This window comes from Rhinolophus sinicus, chromosome 17 (assembly GCF_057876585.1).
Source record: "Rhinolophus sinicus isolate RSI-liver-muscle chromosome 17, RSI-T2T, whole genome shotgun sequence".
In the NCBI taxonomy this organism is placed as follows: domain Eukaryota; kingdom Metazoa; phylum Chordata; class Mammalia; order Chiroptera; family Rhinolophidae; genus Rhinolophus; species Rhinolophus sinicus.
Window position 1 is genome coordinate 2,172,366 of NC_142517.1, and position 15,977 is coordinate 2,188,342.

General features: G+C 51.3%; 1 protein-coding gene across 14 annotated transcripts in view; it reads left to right on the forward strand.

Moving 5' to 3' along the window:
- Positions 1-2: 2 nt before the first annotated feature.
- Positions 3-15,977, forward strand: part of HSF2BP (heat shock transcription factor 2 binding protein) — a 67,369-nt gene continuing 51,394 nt past the window's right edge. For 2 of the 14 annotated variants that reach the window (XM_074324631.2, XM_088794130.1), the window contains exons 1-5: positions 57-177; positions 631-685; positions 965-1,242; positions 2,039-2,189; positions 13,132-13,235. In XM_074324631.2, coding sequence (XP_074180732.2) covers positions 1,207-1,242; positions 2,039-2,189; positions 13,132-13,235 — 291 coding nt within the window. In that variant the 5' untranslated portion in view covers positions 57-177; positions 631-685; positions 965-1,206. Of the gene's footprint in view, positions 1,243-2,038; positions 2,190-8,129; positions 8,422-13,131; positions 13,326-15,977 lie in introns of those variants that run through there. The other 12 variants (XM_088794136.1, XM_088794137.1, XM_074324643.2 and 9 more) reach the window with 12 other exon arrangements.

Below are 15,977 nucleotides of genomic sequence, written 5' to 3' on the forward strand. Positions count from 1 at the left end.
GGGGGCGGGGCGGCGCGCGGGGTGATGGCGTCACACAGGCGCCGCGCAGCGCGGCTCGCAGCGCGTTCTGGGAGCGAGCGCCGCGGGGCCCGGCAGGTGGCGTGCGGCCCCGTGGCGTCACGCCTTCGCTCCTCCGCGGTCCTTCGGTCACCGAAAGTCAGCGCCGTTGACAGCGAGGTTGGCCAGGCTCGGGTCTTGGCCAGGAACAGTCGGATGGCCGATTGCAAATGGTCCAGAATCTTTAGGCACATTCACAAAACCCCCCATTTACCCGGCAGGCAGCCCACGAAGTACACGGCACCGCGTTCTTAACTGTACTCAGACCGCCGCGGCGGGTGGCCTCGGGGAGAAGGCTCGTCCTCGGGTCCTTGGCGGGACGGTGGGGCGGCCCCACTGAGAGGGCTCCGCGGCCAGCGGAGGCGGCACCCCCGAGGTCCCCGGCGTCTGGTCCCGGTGCTGGGCAGGGCCGGGGCGGGCAGGGTAGGTGCAGGCGGGAGCCGGGGTTTGGAGCGCGTCGCGCTCAGGCCTGGAGAGCACGCCCTGCAGGGAATCGGCGCCGTCGGCTTCCTGCGGGTTTCAGGGACGGACGAAGTCCTCCTTGCGCAGTAACCGGTACATTTCAACCTACAGGCTGCACCGGACTTGGCGAACCCAGTGGGCCTCCTGGGGCGAGCGAACGGACTAGGTGATGTCCCCACGCTCACGGAGGTCGTTTCAGCTTAGGCAGCTGGTCGGACTGATGTTCCCGGGGGCGGGGGCAGACTTCCCGAGGACCCTGTTGTCACAGCGCCGGGACCCCCGCTCCAGGAGCGTGGAGCGTGGGCAGCGTGGCCGCGGGCGCCGCGGGGGCTGGGTCCCTGGCCGGCATCGCCCTTCCTCTAGCGGCTCGCCAAGCAGGGAAGGCCCGATGCTGTTACTGCACTTGACATTCACACCTGGGTCTTACTGTCTCTCCACCTCGCAGTAACAAGTCGAAAACCCCCGCTGAGCCAGGAGAGCTGCCGCGGATCCAGGGAGTCCCCCCTGGTTCGTGGGTTGCGAGCCGGCGCGCACCGCGGCTTGGGCCTCGTCGCTCGCCACACCCGGGCATGGCCGCAGTTTGGCGCTGCTTCCCGCGCTTTCCGGCGTGAGCGGGGTCAGAGGGCGCGCACGCCGCGCAGGCGCAGGGAGCCGCAGGCGCAGGGAGCGGAGCCGGGCGTGGTGGCCATGGGCGAAGCCGGGGGCGCCGAGGAGGCCCGCAGGGTGAGTGAGCAGGCCGGTGTCCGTGCCGCCGCCGTGTGCTTCCCCGCGCGGTCCTGAGGCCCGTGTGGGCCTCGCCTGGTGCGCGCAGGACCGGCCCTGGGCCCGTCAGCACCGCGTGGCCTGGGCCGGGTGCGGCGGGGCGGCCCTCCTCCGAAACCGGGTGCGGGTCCGGGCGGCCGCACCGTGCGGCGGTGGGCGCTCCGGGCGGTGACGGCGGTGCTGCTCGCCGTCCGAAGCCTGGCGTCCCCGGCCCACGAGGCTGCGATGCTGGTGTCGGGCTTCTGTCTGTAGGAGGGTCAGGGTTCCCGTCGTCAGCGCCGCGGCACGTGACGTGGGAGGCGGAGCCAGCCCCGCACTCAGGTCTCGCTGTGTCCCGGTTACGGCGGCGCTTGGAGAAGCCACCCGGCCTCCCTGTGCCTCCCATTCTGGCCTGGACACCCCTGAAGGGTTGTGGCGGACACCACACGAGAGGCGAGCCGAGGCCTGGCGCTGCGGGGAGGAATTTGGTGAAACTCCCTTCCTCCTGACTAGCGGGGCGCTGACACGTGCGGGAAAGACGCTGGCGCTTTGTGTGGCTTTGCGGCGCCGGCGTCGTGCGCGCCTGAAAACGCGGCTGCCGTTTGGCAGGCGGGGCTGCTGCTCTAAGGTGTGGTTCGCGCAGCGCAGGGCGTTGGGCAAAGACCTGCTTCGGAAGCTGTGGACATGACAGGCGTTGCGAGGAGGCGAGCTGGCGCGCGGCTGGTCTGCGTGACCTGGAGAGAAACGCACTCGTCTTCAGATCCGCTTGTTCTTCTAGCGCGTGGGAGCCAAAGAAGAGTATGTGCAAGTCAGAAAGAAGGACCTGGACCGCCTGACGACGGAAGTGATGCAGCTGCGGGACTTCCTGCCCCGAGTCCTAAGCGGGGACGCGTTGGAAAGCGCCCAGAAACTAAAGGTTGTAGAAAAAAGTGAGTTTCGCTTCACCTCTCACAGCCCTAATGCTAGCGAGCGACCTGGTCCAGCGGGTTTACGTTGCGTGGATGCCTGCGAGGTAACAGTAAATAACCTGCAGGGAACAGTTACAGTCCTTAGTGACGTTTGGGAGAATCGTAAGGGAGGGAGGCGCTCAAGTGAGTAATTGGGGTTTTGTCGGAGGGTTTTGTTGGAGGGCTGCTAGCTTTCTGAAGTATCTGTCACCAGCTTCTCTTTCTGTCCACCTGTCTTCCTCGGCAGAACTTCCTCCTTTTATAATGGAAAGTTCTAAGACGTTCTTACTGGTGTAAGTTAAGGGCCTTGCCTTGTGGAAACCTTGCATGGAGGCAAATGTGTCTGTAGACGTGGCTGGATGTGGGTTTACTTGTCTCTGGGTTGATGGACGGGTCAGCTTCTAGCCCCGATTTGAGGTCAGCCTTGCCAGGACACGCCCAGTGCCCACCCAGACTGGAGATTTGAGCTGAGCCATCATGTCGCATATCAGTCTAGGAGCCGATGGAAGTTCTTGGCGGTGTTCCGGGATTGACTCAGCAATTGCCTAATTGAGGCTGAATTACAATTAAATCAGTCTTCAGCGTTTCAGGCTAATTCGCCACAGTGAGTTGGACTGTTTGCTGTTCCCCCTAGGAAAGGTGCAGCTGGGGGGCCTGGGTTGTGTTTCCAGCACTAGTCCAGACAAGAAGGCATCTTCCCAGTACACGTTTCTGGTTTGTGCAAATGCGTCTGCTCAAGGGGCAGCCATATCGAGTGAGGAGGGAGAATGCTCATGGCCACCATAGCTCCCTGCCCTGTTTATCCTCTTCGGAATCCTCGCATCTGCTGTCCTCTGCTCTGGGAGGTGGACTCCCCCACACCGCTAGCACTGGCTCCCTCGCTGACTGCCAGGAGGGCTCACTAATGGAAGGCGTCAGTGGGTGGAGAGAGGTTGGCTGTTTCTTCCTGCTCCCTCTGCAGCTGTGACCCCCCCCCCCCCCGGGGGCCTTCCCCACAGTCTCAGCTCTCACTGGGCTCCACTAACACTGTTTTCTCTGCTCATTCCTTCAGCTGGAGGGCTGTTGCTTGTCACTCTGCCGGGTGGTTATGTTTCTCACTGCAGAGTAACAGACTGGCAGTCTACAAAACACATCAGGGTCTCATGGGTGATAAGCCTGAGTCAGTCTTTGGAGGTCAGTCCTCTACTGAAGTCAAATTGTGCTTGTAAAATGAGAGCCACAAACGAATCTGGGGGACTTGGTCAAGGTTAGACTTCAGGAGATCTTGTTCCGCACTCCCTGGCCTTCCCCACAGGTGTCTTGGGCCACTTCTCAGTCTCCTTTGCTGATCACCCTTCTCTGCAGCATCCTGTTAGCCAGTGGAGACTCAGCCCTGGGCCCCCTTCTCCCCTCATCTGTGCACACACAGCGTCAGTTACCACCTGGGTGCCAGTGGCTCCTGGATGTAGCTGTAGCTCAAACCTCTCCTCCAGGCTCAGAACCCTGACTAAGTCCTACTTGGCGTTTCTTCCCATGTGTTTCATAATCACTTCAAATTCTAATTGTCTCGTCTTAGCCTAATCAGTCTATGACTATCAGGAAGGACCTACAGTCTCACAAGGTCAAGTTTATGGCTCATGGCAGGGAGGGAGACCACCCACCAGAGGAACTGGGCATCTTGCCGACAGAGGAAAGGATGGAGCTGCTCTAGGCTTTGGGGCAGGGTGGAGTCCAGCTGAAGTGCAGGGGAAGCTGTGTTTCTGTGGCTCCAGGCAAAGGAGGGCTGCATCAGGGGTCAGCATCAGGTCTCCCTGCAGTGGACGCAGGTCCCGTTTCCTGGAAAACTACAAAATTGAGGTAGATGTGGAATTTAGTGCCTGCAAATCCTTGTTTGAGGTTCTGTGGCTCCTGGAAGCCATGCTGCTGCCCTGTGTCACAGTGCCTTTGGTCCCACAGGCGAGAGGAGGATGTGTCCTTCTTCCTGGTGTAAGCAAAATTTCTGATAGCGGGGATTTTACAGACTAAGCTTTCTCTGAATAAGAAACCACTCACGAAAGAAGGGATCACGATGACGCTTACAGTACAGTGTGTCCTTGGGAGAAATATTGTTTCCTGTTAACTTGGCAGCTGGCTTCATGTGTGTCTGTTATCCCAGCCCGACAAACTGCAGGACAGTTTCACTTTCTCAGAGCAAGCTGGTTTTTACTTTCTCGTGGCTGACTCATGACATCCGTCCCTCCACCCCACCGAAAACTGGCTGCCTGAGCCTCCGCAGGGTACCGACGTTCCGATGAGGAGCCCAGGATCCTCCTTGCTCCCACCTCCTGCTCACCGTTCAGCCCCCACCTGTCTATCAGAACGTCCTAGAGGTTTCCTGTCATGGACACGTTCTAAGTCCGTCAGCCTGCCGCCATTGGCACTGCCACCACCCAAGTCCAGGCCCCTCTCATTTCGCCTGAATCTCTGCCCCTGGCACTGTCCACTCATTGGCCACTCTCCAGTCTGTTTTATACCCTGTAGCCAAGTAATTTTTAACAATTCAGTCTGATTATTCATTCCCCGGCTTACGTCTTCAATGGCTTCTCCTTGCTCTTAGGGTAAAGACCAAATACCAAAGAGAACACCCACCAAAACCCATGATCACTCAAAAACCTAAACAGAACTGTGCCGTGGTCTTGAAAGGCTGTGTCATTGGGCTCAGCCTCAGGCCCTGTCTCACTTCCTTATTGGGCAGCCCGGACATGTGTGTCCCTTTTGTCAGAGCGCCCTGCACGGTTACCTCAGACAAAATGGTTTATTCCCATCTTATGGGACAAGTCTGTTCTCTGTGCCGGGCTGAATACTTGGTCCCGGGGGGCCCCCACCCTCCTAAAGTGGTGTCCTCTGAAGCTGGATCTGCTACAGGAAACCGAGTGTTAAAGGAAGGATCCAAGTGGATTGTGGTGGTGGTGGAGGTTTCACCGGGAACTTGGAACTTCAGCTGGCCCTTGGAGACGTCTGCTCTGGCCTGAGGCCTGACTAAGGCCTCTTCCCCAACCCACCTTCTGTTTTTAGTTTTGGTTAAGTAACAAGAAAAAGATAGAAGTCGCAGAGATAAGGAGTTGCAAAAGTCAAGATTTCTTAAACAGCTCACCTTGCGATATCAGGATGCTTTTCATTTAAACTGATGTTGAAGCTTGAAATCAGAGGGGTGAGATATTTTTGTTTCACAATTAAGTCACAAGGTCTAATCCTTGCCTTAATTGACAAGTGTTCATTTTGGAGAGAGATGATGAAAAGGCTATTGCTTGTTTAAATCTCCATTGTCTTATAGAAAATACCTTTCAAATGCATTATGTTGCATTTGAGATGTTAAATGGTGTAATTTGAAAACAACTTGAGGGCCGGCCAGTGGCTCAGGTGGTTGGAGCACTGTGCTCCTAACAGCGAGGTCGCTGGTTCGATTCCTACCTGGTTGCTGTGAGCAGCCAGAGGTGGCGTGTGCTGCCGTTGGCCAGCGTGAGTGGCTGACAGCCAGCGTGAGCAGCCATAAGCTTGCAGTCTCATTTCTGACATTTAAAAAGCTGCAACGTTGGTTTTAATGTGTTAAAATTTATTTGTTTATTTAGGTGTGTTTTCATGGTAACACTGTGAAGTACCCTTGTTTGTCTACTGAGCGTCAGCAGTGAGTACAAACCAGCACAGGCGTGACGTCCTGGAGGGAGGTTTGACTAATACACTTTCTTTACCAGTGAAAAAAAGTTACTTTGTGTAGTTTCAAATGGACACCCGCCCCTGACCTCGGTCGGCACGGTCCGGTACAGCTCCTGTGCTGGTGAAGGTGGACAACCCATGCTGCTCGCCTCTGGTGTAAAACAGCCTCTACTGTATGTGGCCAACTGACCCCCTTATTTAGCATCAATTAGTTGTGTAATGATTTTCCACTTGGTTGTTTTTTATTTTAGTTCCCTGCTGAAATCCTCTTGGTGCCCATTTTCTGGAGCATATTGTTTAGTTGTTTTAAACTCTGAGTCTGTCAGTCCAATACCTGGATCACCCCTTGGCCGGCTTTTCTCACCTAAGTCTCCTCTGGGTCGTCCTGGTCATTTTTTGTTGGGTAATGGACTTGCTGAATGAAAACTTGTAGAGGCTCTGGATAAATATTTTCCTCCGGCAAGGATTTCTTTCCTCTGGCTTCTGCCGGTCAATCAGGGTCGAGTCCGAGTGGGTCACCTTCGTCCGTCAGGGCTTGCGCTCATTCACGCTGGTTCCAGCCATACTTCCAGCTGGCCGATTTCTAGTTCATTCTCCCTCCAGGGCTTTTAGTCCTACAGCAGGGTCCAGCTGAGGGCCCCTCCATCTTGGCAGGCTCCGACCTTCAGCCTTGGTCTCTGCAGCCCCACGAGGCTGATGGGAGCGCTGCTGGTGCCGTGGCCTGCGCTCTTCAGTCCGCTGGTGTCGGCGCCTCCCTGCGCTGCTCCCACACAGGGCTGGTGCTGGCGGGGAGCAATGGCTCTGGGGGCGTCCATTGTCCTCTGCTCGCTCCTTCTCTAGGGTCATGAGCCACCCCAAGCTGCTGTCCTGTAGCTCCCCAGCCGAGGGAGGAGACTGGGCGGCTCTGCTTAGCTTTGCTGCCTCTTACCCCGAGCTGCTTTGGAACATGCCTGTGCTTCCGGCAGGGCGGGCTGCAGAGCTGGGCCCTCTTCTCAAGGCCTGTGTGACTTGGTCGCTTTCACAGCCCTTCGAATGATTTTTGTTTATTTACAGTCTGTCTTTCTAGTTATTCTTGGTGGGAAAATTGATCTGCTACATCACGATCCTAGCTGGAAATGGAAGTCCTATGTATGTTGTGATTTTTAAATGTAAAAGTATACTGTAATGTCATGCAGAACGGATAGGCAATGGGGAGTTTTCAAACTAAAGGGGGCTGAAGCTACGTGACATTTCAATGCAATACCTGGCCCTGGAAGGAAGAAGATGTTATAGAGGGCAACTTGGGTCATTTGACAAAATTTGAATGTCAGTGGTAGGTTAGACAAAGGTATTAATACTAATTTTTCTGAAGTTGACAACTGTATGTAGTGGGTGTGTAAGATGTTATCCCTATTCTTAGGAAGTATTCACTGAAGTATTTAGGAATGAAGGGTTTTCATATATGTAACTTTACCCTCAACTGGTTCAGAAAAATATATCACGTGTGTTTGAGTGTGCTACAGACGTGAGCAAATGTGACATGTTGGTGAGTCTGGGTAAAGGGCACGTGGGTATTCTTCGCATTGGTTTTGTTCATACAACATTTTATAAGTTTGAAATGATTTCCAGATAAAAAAATAAATGGAAATACGAATTAAATGTTTACAGAACTGTAAGTGTTCCTGATTTAGCAGTGGGGTTGAAAACCACTATGATAATACGTGATTTCTAACGTGTCTGTGGGGTGTTTTGAGATTAAGTTCTCAAGAGTTTGACATTAGTTAGAACGGGGGGGGGCTCCTTTTCAGCTGGGAAGAATTATTATTTCCGGTCTGTAGAAATACGAACTAGACAGACAGTCATGAGGCACAGATAGAGTGGGACAAACGAGTGAGTGCCAAGAAGAAATGATTTCATTTGACCAAAAGTTACTGTGGCTCAAATGAGATAAGATCAGAATGTATCACATCCGTGTCTCGGCAGGAAACTAAAGGGAGAAATGAAGAATGTAATGAAGAGAGGACGACAGAGCTGTGGGTGGGGTTCGGGGAACCAGCAGGAGGCTGGCAAAGCCCCAGGAACTAGAAGGGGGGGGTGCCATGGTTCCACCCCCCCGCCCCAGGCCTGAAGGAGTGGCAGGAGGACTTCCAGCCTCGCAGGAGGGTGGGTGCTGGCAGGGCCACAGCCTCCATCGGAAGGTGGAGCCACTGCTGCCTTGAGGCAGTGGGGAAGTCAGGGACCCGGCTTCAGTCTCCTCTGCGTTTCCTGCAGGGCCCGCCACTCCCCAGATCCAGCAGGAAGCTGGAAGCAAGGGCGGCCGGCTGCTGTGTGTGTTGGCTTCAACCTCTTGGGGACACATCAGGGCGGAGAGTGGACCTAAAGGGCACGTGGAGACGGTCCAGAAAGAATACGGGACTGGGAGAGAAGGACACAGATTTACAGGCCTTATGGACAGAGGAGGTGGAAAGGTGGCCAAGAGAGGCTGGAGACAGACAGTGTTTGAGTAAATTACTCCCCGTCATAAACATATTTGTGTTTATGTGCCAATAAATGAAAAGCAACATTCGCTGACTCTGGTTTGGGAAATACTTGAACAGAATTCATATGCATTCAACAAAACCGAGCTTAGATTGTTGTGATGATGTTTGTTTTCAAGTCTTTCTGTGAATTTAGTTGATAAATCAATCCAGTAGTTACACGCTTGGTATCTGTCAGGCACAGCTAGGTCATGTGGGGATATAAAAAGGGTAAGATCTGAACCTTTCCCTTGATAATTTAAGGTAGACTGAGCTGCTCTAACATGCAGGTGTGAAAAGCTAGTGAGAGGAGGTAATGCCTGGTACATTGGCAGCACAAATTCCTGTTAGTCACACGTTTTCTTCATCGTGTGAAAGATTACTCCAGTGGCCTTTACGTTAGGAAAAGAAGCGTGGCTGTGGAAGCAGATTTTTGGCAGTGTAGGAAAAAAAAAAAAGCTATTTCCGTGTTCTGGCTCCAAACCCCCACCCTGCCCTCTTTGGTTTGTTTTAGAAATTTGACAGCTAATTAAATTGTTGTTGTGCTGGCTTAGAATGGGCCTTGGGATTTCAAATGCATTTAAGCTCCTTAACTGAAGTGGGTTTTTTTTCCTTCCCATGAAACTTGGAATATTCTCATTTTTTCACTCCCCCCCCCCCCCACTCCGGTTCAAGCCGCTGTCTCTCAGTCTAGTTGTGTAGGACACGGCTCCCTGGCCCGTGCTGGTATTGTGAGCCTTGGCTACCCGGCCGAGGCAGTCGGTTGGCTGCTCACAGCAGCTCACGGCAGCTGTCGCCGGCTGCCATCCACTCAGGGCAGCACACGGCAGCCCACAGCAGCTCTCACCGACCTCCGGCTGCTCAGAGCCTCCCAGCTCCAGGAAGTGCCTTTGTTCACAATGTTAGCTGTAGAAGGCACAGCTCACTGGCCCATGTGGGAGTCGAACTGGCGACCTTGGCGTTAGGGGCAGGGTACGCCAACCACCTGAGCCACTGGGCTGGCCCTTTTTTTCTTTTTCAACTTATATTTTCGACAGGCTGCCTCTGGCCCCCAGGTGGGAGGTGATTAAGGTAAAACGAGGTCTGTAGTTGGGCCCTCATGCAGTATGACGGGTGCCCTTGTACAAGGGGGGATCTGGACACTGAGACAGACGCACACAGGGAAGGTAACGTGAAGAGACGGGAAGGCCAAGTGCAGGCCGAGGCAGGCTGGACTTGTGCTGCCACACACCTAGGAGCCCTGGGGCTCCAGCAGCAGGGAGAGGCGGGAAGAGCCCTCCCCGATGGGCTTCAGGGGGCACATGGCCTGCCAGCACCTGGATTTCCAACTTGTAGCATTCAGATTTCTGTTCTAAGCTACCCACTCCCACTTTTCAAAAGTTCACGTTATGACACTTCGCCCATATGAAAGATCTACATTAGTTAGCACTTGTTTTCACTAACCGAAAGAAATCCGAAGACGATTTTTGCTTTTGTGAAGAAAGGCCAAAAGTGTTTGCAGAGAACTGTTAGAGAGGCAGCGGCGCTGGGAGTGGGGAGAGCCGCCCTGCCCAGCTCCTTTCCTGCCACTGCCCTCAGCATCTCAGCATCAGGACACAGGGCTTTCAACTGTGTCAGCGTCGTGCGCTTTACCTCATTTTATTTGTGCATCCGTTAGCAAGATGTGCCGTAAGGGAATTGCTTCCTCGCTTTACGCCATCTCGGCTTGTGGGGGTTTCATAGGAACGCTCTACTTGCAGACAGCGAGGGATGCCTGTACTGGTGACGGCAGCCACAGCAAAGGAATGCACCCTCCACATCTCAGCTCGTAGTAAAGATGGAATCCGTCAGCAGCTAGTTCTAAATTCTTAGTGATAAGAAGGTAAAAGTTAATGGCTATTAAAAAGCCTTTATTTGAGGCCCTTTCCTTAGCTATTTTGGTCAAAAGCAAGTATTTTCATGTAAATGTGAACTAACTGGCAATTTATTTCAACATGCCCGGTGTTAAAGAGAGGAGAAATTGATCCCTTTTATATAGTTTAAATTTCTTTGATTAGTGTTTTCATTTATAACTCTCTGTATCCTGCCTGTATATAGTTCTCTGTACCCTTCCTGTGAATAAGCTGAGATACTTTCTCATGTCAGTGAAACTGTCAAAGGGTTATGAATTTCAGAAGACACACGGGTGTGGAAGTGGCCTGTGATTCAGGTGGTTCTGTCTGTTGGTCGTCTAGACCACCCTTCATTCAGTTAACCATGAAATGGAGATTTCTCCTTCACTTTAAATGCTAAAGATTAGCAATTGAAATACAGTGTAGGCTGGGTGGCAGCCCCCTTCCGTGTTCTAACACTGAGGATGGGTAAGAAAATGTCCTGACTATATGTAATGTATCATTTACTGTTCAGATGTCTGTCTCTGAAAAAAATTGCAAAAGTAATATTCTCATTAAAAAAGAATGAGACATGTAATCCAAGCAGCCATGTTTTTATTCAAAGATTAGCAGAAGGAATGTATAAAGAAGTGAATTTCGTTTATGTGACAAATATTTATAAAGTGCCTACTACATACCAGGTACTGTGCTAGGCATTTGGGATGTGTTAGGAAACGAAACATGGAAACCCGTGCTCTCAAGGTGTTTTCGGTGGCAGGCACGCTGTGGGCCAAGTTGCAAATGCAAGGTGCGACTTTTGTCAGGAGAGGTGGCTGAGGCGGAACCTGCGCGGTGCTGCCGTCCGGCCACCAGGCGGAGGCCTCGCACTGCGGAAAGTGCCACTGCGTCCCGGCCGGAGAGCCTGCGGTGGGTGGCGTGGCTTCTGGCTTCCGTGGGGCAGCCCTGGCAGTGGATGTTTTGACCCTGTCCTTTTGTTACGTTGACTCACAGTAAGGTCCTATACGGCTGTACAGAGGGAGAGATTACGGAATTCCCTAAACCAAACAGTCTTTGGGGTGGTCAGAATGAATTCCTACAGATTTTTACACATAATAAGGCTTGTAGAGTTTTCATTTCCTATCTTCTTGACTGTGTTTGAGTAATATGCAGTTCAATGATAGAAAAAAATATAAAAGTTAATTGCAAAACATTTACACCTTCTTAATTTTGTCTTTTTTCATTTTGTTTCCTTTTGTCTGTGGCCATATGCAGTTCATAGTTCATATATAATTATAAGTAACGTGAATAATATGTATGTTTCCATTTAATATTGTTACAAAAGGCAACTGGTAGTTTTCCAGGCTTCACACTTGATTGATAGTTGATTTCTTCTGTGGCCAGGATTTGTGGGACACAGTAAAGAATTCCAGTGAAAGTCATGTTGTGGTTTCTATGTCGTAAAAAGGCAGAAAGAAACTGAAGGGAGAGGAAATAGTCCCACGTTACTTCACCCTCTTTCTCAGAAACACCTTTGAAGGGAAGCTGCCAGCCAGTTTCATAACCTCTCGCTGTCTGAATATTGAGCTGTAGCTTCTAATCTTCCTTCCAGGGCCAAGGGTCTCTGGGCAGCGTGGAGACTTCCTTTATTCTCAGAGCCTGGGGATGCCTGCGTTGTTCTTGGCAGTGCCCCTGAACTTCACGTGTGGGCTTCCTCTTGTCCTCTCGGAGACCCCTCGGTTACAAAGCCGCAGCCTTTTCCCTAAGGCATTGTAGGAAGTGTGTGCAGGCCCCATTCCCTAGGCGGGGTCAGGTTCCATTCCCAGGGGTCTGCTCTCTGAACTCTCACCGCCCTCCGTGCTTCCGCCCTTGCGCATTCCCTAGGCCAGCTGGCTGGCTTCCCTCGGGCGCTGTGCACAATTTACGTAGTGAGTGATGAGAGACCAGGCCGTTGTCCCGAAGCTGCGTCGTCCTCACTGTCTGTTCCCAGACAGCAGCATCAGCCTCGCCTGGGACTTGTGAGCGTGGAGAGTGTCAGGCCCTCAGTCCTGCTGAGCAGAAACAGGACGGGCCCCCAGGGGCGTCTAATGCACACTGAGGTCTGAGCACCACTGTCCTTACTGCAGTCAGAGAAGTGACACTGTCAGGTCCGAGCACAGCTGCCGCTCACGTCTCCCGATCTGTTAGCATAAAGGTGACAATTCCTCAGTCCTGCAAGTCAAGGCACTGAACGTTTTAGTTACGTATTTCTTTGCTTTTTGAATGTCAGTATTTCTGCAGCGTAATACTTTAAAATGGCAATCTTTTTATTTCAAATTCACTCACATGGATGTCTTTGGGATTTTTGTTGGCCGTTTGCATCATCATGTAAAGGAATATGGTGGAGAGGAAGGACTCCACAGGCCCCGCGTCCCCTGTGGCCTTTTCTTGTGTCTGTCACCGTTGTTCTCACTCTTGCACTGACTCTGCAGCTGTCCCCATTGAGTCAGTCTGCCAGTTGGTGAGACGAGCTCTGTGAGTCAGCCCGGCTGGCACTGTCTCCTCACTGAGCTGCTTTCTGCTTTTTATGGAGCAGATACAGTCTGTGCCATGAGACAGTCGGGCTTCTCAGCCCTGCCTCCAGTCCTTTAAATACACACTTCCTTAAAGCCTCGAGTACGAGTCTGGCAGTAGAGTGAGGTCCTAAACACACAAAGCAGAAAACCACGAAAAAAGTGCTTTTTACTATGGGCTAAAAACTAATCAAAACTTACAAAGCAGGACTTTTAGAATATTGGTTACTCAAGGGCTGGTTACGCACATACCGCTACGTCAGAAGTCGGTACAGGTTTTCCAAGAGTAGATGGAGCAAAATGGGTGCTTCCAAGATTAGTGATTTGAAATATTGAGATTTATGTCTCTGTCTTCTAGACTTGGAAAGGAAGGAGCAAGAGTTGGAACAGCTGAGAATGGACTGTGAGCACTTCCGAGCCCGCCTGGAGACGGTGCAGGCTGACAGCATGCGAGAGAAGAAGGTGCGGTCCGGCGCCCGCAGACTGCTGCCTGGAACGCCCGCGTCCTGGCCGTGGCCACGGAGGGGCAGCGGTAGCCTTCTGAGCCTTTAGGTCTCAAGATGGCATTTTTAACTATGTATTCTGATAGGTTTGGAAAGGCGTTGAACACTTGCATTCTATAACCATTTAATGTGGAGATTATTTACTGGGTCCAGCCTTTTAATAGTCACTGTTAATTTTTAGGTTTAAAAGACCATTCTGAAACATAAACAATCATAATATACGAATCTTGAAATAAATATCGTGCACATAATTTATAATCAGAGATATATTAAATCAGAAACATTTGTAATTAATTTAGGGGATAATTTACTGATATTTTAGAAATAACCAATTTCATTTTAATATTAGGACAAACTAATACTATTTCTTAAAAATTACACATAATTTTCACTTTTTGTATGGAAAAATTATTTCTTCTCTTGTAAAACTAGAAGTATTCTTCCACGTCTGGTAAAATTTGGATCTTGAATGTATTTTCATTTTTGACTGCTAGCGCGAGAATTGTCCTAGTAATGGCTGCCAATCAGCATCGTTCCCCATTTGCGGGCAGGGGGTCGGCAGCCGGCGGTGCAGCGTGCGTCTCCCAGCACAGCTGGGTCTGCAGGTTCTGCTGATCTGCGGGAATGGCAGGAGCTGGTCCAGACCCACTGCCTGTGTGCTAAGCTTCGTTTCATGCTGTCTTCTCATGGGACGGAGTTCTGAATGTTTGTGGCTACAAAGAGGTTTTCCAAAACTGATGGAAACTTCTAGGCTTTAATACTGAGCAAGTGGCAAATGTTAAGGAAAGAGTTTCAGTCTGAAAATTCAGTTAGGTGGAGTAGCACATATTGAAAGGTGAAATTTCAGCTTTGTCATTCTATTTAGATCATGATAAACTAAAATGGAATCCGTTGGTTCATTTATTCCTTAGATTGCTGAGACGTCTTGTTAAGGTTGAGGCTTAAATTGCGCAGAATTGTAGATTTCTGTTTTTATAATTGATAAGCATAAGAGAAATGCCTGTTTTGCTGGCATGTTAGATGTACTATTGAAAAATAAGCCATTCTGGTAAAGTGCCTGCATAAGAGGATGAAATGGCCATGGAAAAGCAGCGTCCCATCACCAATATGTCACTGCCCTCATACCTGACCTTAAAGTGAGACTGTTTTAAGTCCAGCTGTTCCCAGTGATGTTTCCTGTTACATCGTCCCGCCAATGTACCACTGACGCGAGCCCTGCACGTTTGTGTGACACAGCAGTGTCTTTTGCCACTGGCAGCTGCCTTTTCTGCGGTCCTGTCCTGCTGCACAGATCACGAACCAGACTCTGGAAGCTTATGTAAGGGTGAGGAGCCATGAAAGACTCCAGGGACTAAACCCTGGGAATGCTTCAGTATGGGTAACAGCCGTTAGGGAAAGGCGGAAGTTACTGAATCCAGTGTGTAAGAAAAGACAGATAATAAAGCACGGACTCAAAATCAGGAAGACGTGTGTTGGATGAGCAGCAGCGCCCAAGCCCCTGGAGAATGGCGACTGGAAGCAGGAAAGCTTGGTTTATGATCTTGGTCGAGATGTGTCCTCAGCGATGATTGAGTCAGATCCATGGAGGAGGCCGTTGGAGGCGATGACAGCCTTGGTGTGACCTAAGGGACTGGCCCCGAGAGTCCTGGCAAAGCAGCAAGAGCCCAGCTTTCATGGAGGAGTGAAACTGCCGGAGGGGATGTGGGTTCCTTCTTGGAGAACTGTGCTGTCACTGGAAGGTTAGATGAGCCTTCGCACAAAGCCCGAGCCGGCGGAGCTGTCTCCGTGCCTGGCTTTGCCGTGTGTGAACGGTTCCAGGCGGCAGGCAGCGTCCGTGTTCTCCTTTGGACCAGGCCTTTCGGCTGTGCACCTGTGGTTTCTCCTCGCTGTGTTGTCTTACGGCGTGCACCTTTCACAGCCAGCAAACCAATTAAAACAGAGACCGCCAGTTTTTGTTACATATATTTTTGTTAGGAAAGAGTTACTTTTTACGGTAATCAAAGGGAAGTTGTTGCAACATTGTCCACACACCACTGCCATAAAGCAAATATTGCAGTAAAGCGAATCACAAGTTATTTCATTTCCCAGTGCACATAAAAGTTATGTTTCCACTATACTGTGGTCTGTTAAGCCTGCAGTAGCATTATGTCCCAAACAAAAATCAATGTTAAGGTATATAACCTTAAGTAAACGTACTTTATTGCTAAGAAACGCTCGCCATCACCTGAGCCTTCGGCGAGTTGTAGTCCTTTTGCTAGTGGAGGTCAGCCTGGGTGTTGACAGCTTCTGACTTCCCAGGGTGGTTACTGCCGGCTGCTCTACTTTACTTGCCCTGTTCTCACCTCTCTAAAAGGAGAACCTAGAATATCGGATATACTTGAACTGTGTGGGCCACTGAGCTACTTGTACTTCGGAATAAATTAACTATGTTTTTATGTTTCTAAGTTTATCTCTGATTAAGTGAGGAAATACTGTCACCTTCTAAGGGAATTTCGGGTAACAAGGAATAGTGATGCTGGTGGGGGTGGTCGGGAGGGTAGGAAGCCCCGCGTCACCCAGGACCCACCTGGAGCTGAACCGTAGGAGCGCATGGTGGTCAGAGGGACATTGGGAGGACAGTTCATGGCCTCTCTCTTCGGGAAGGTTGTCACTTTGTTCAGGTGTCCCCGTTGGTGCTGGTCCTGGATTTAGCTACTTGGGA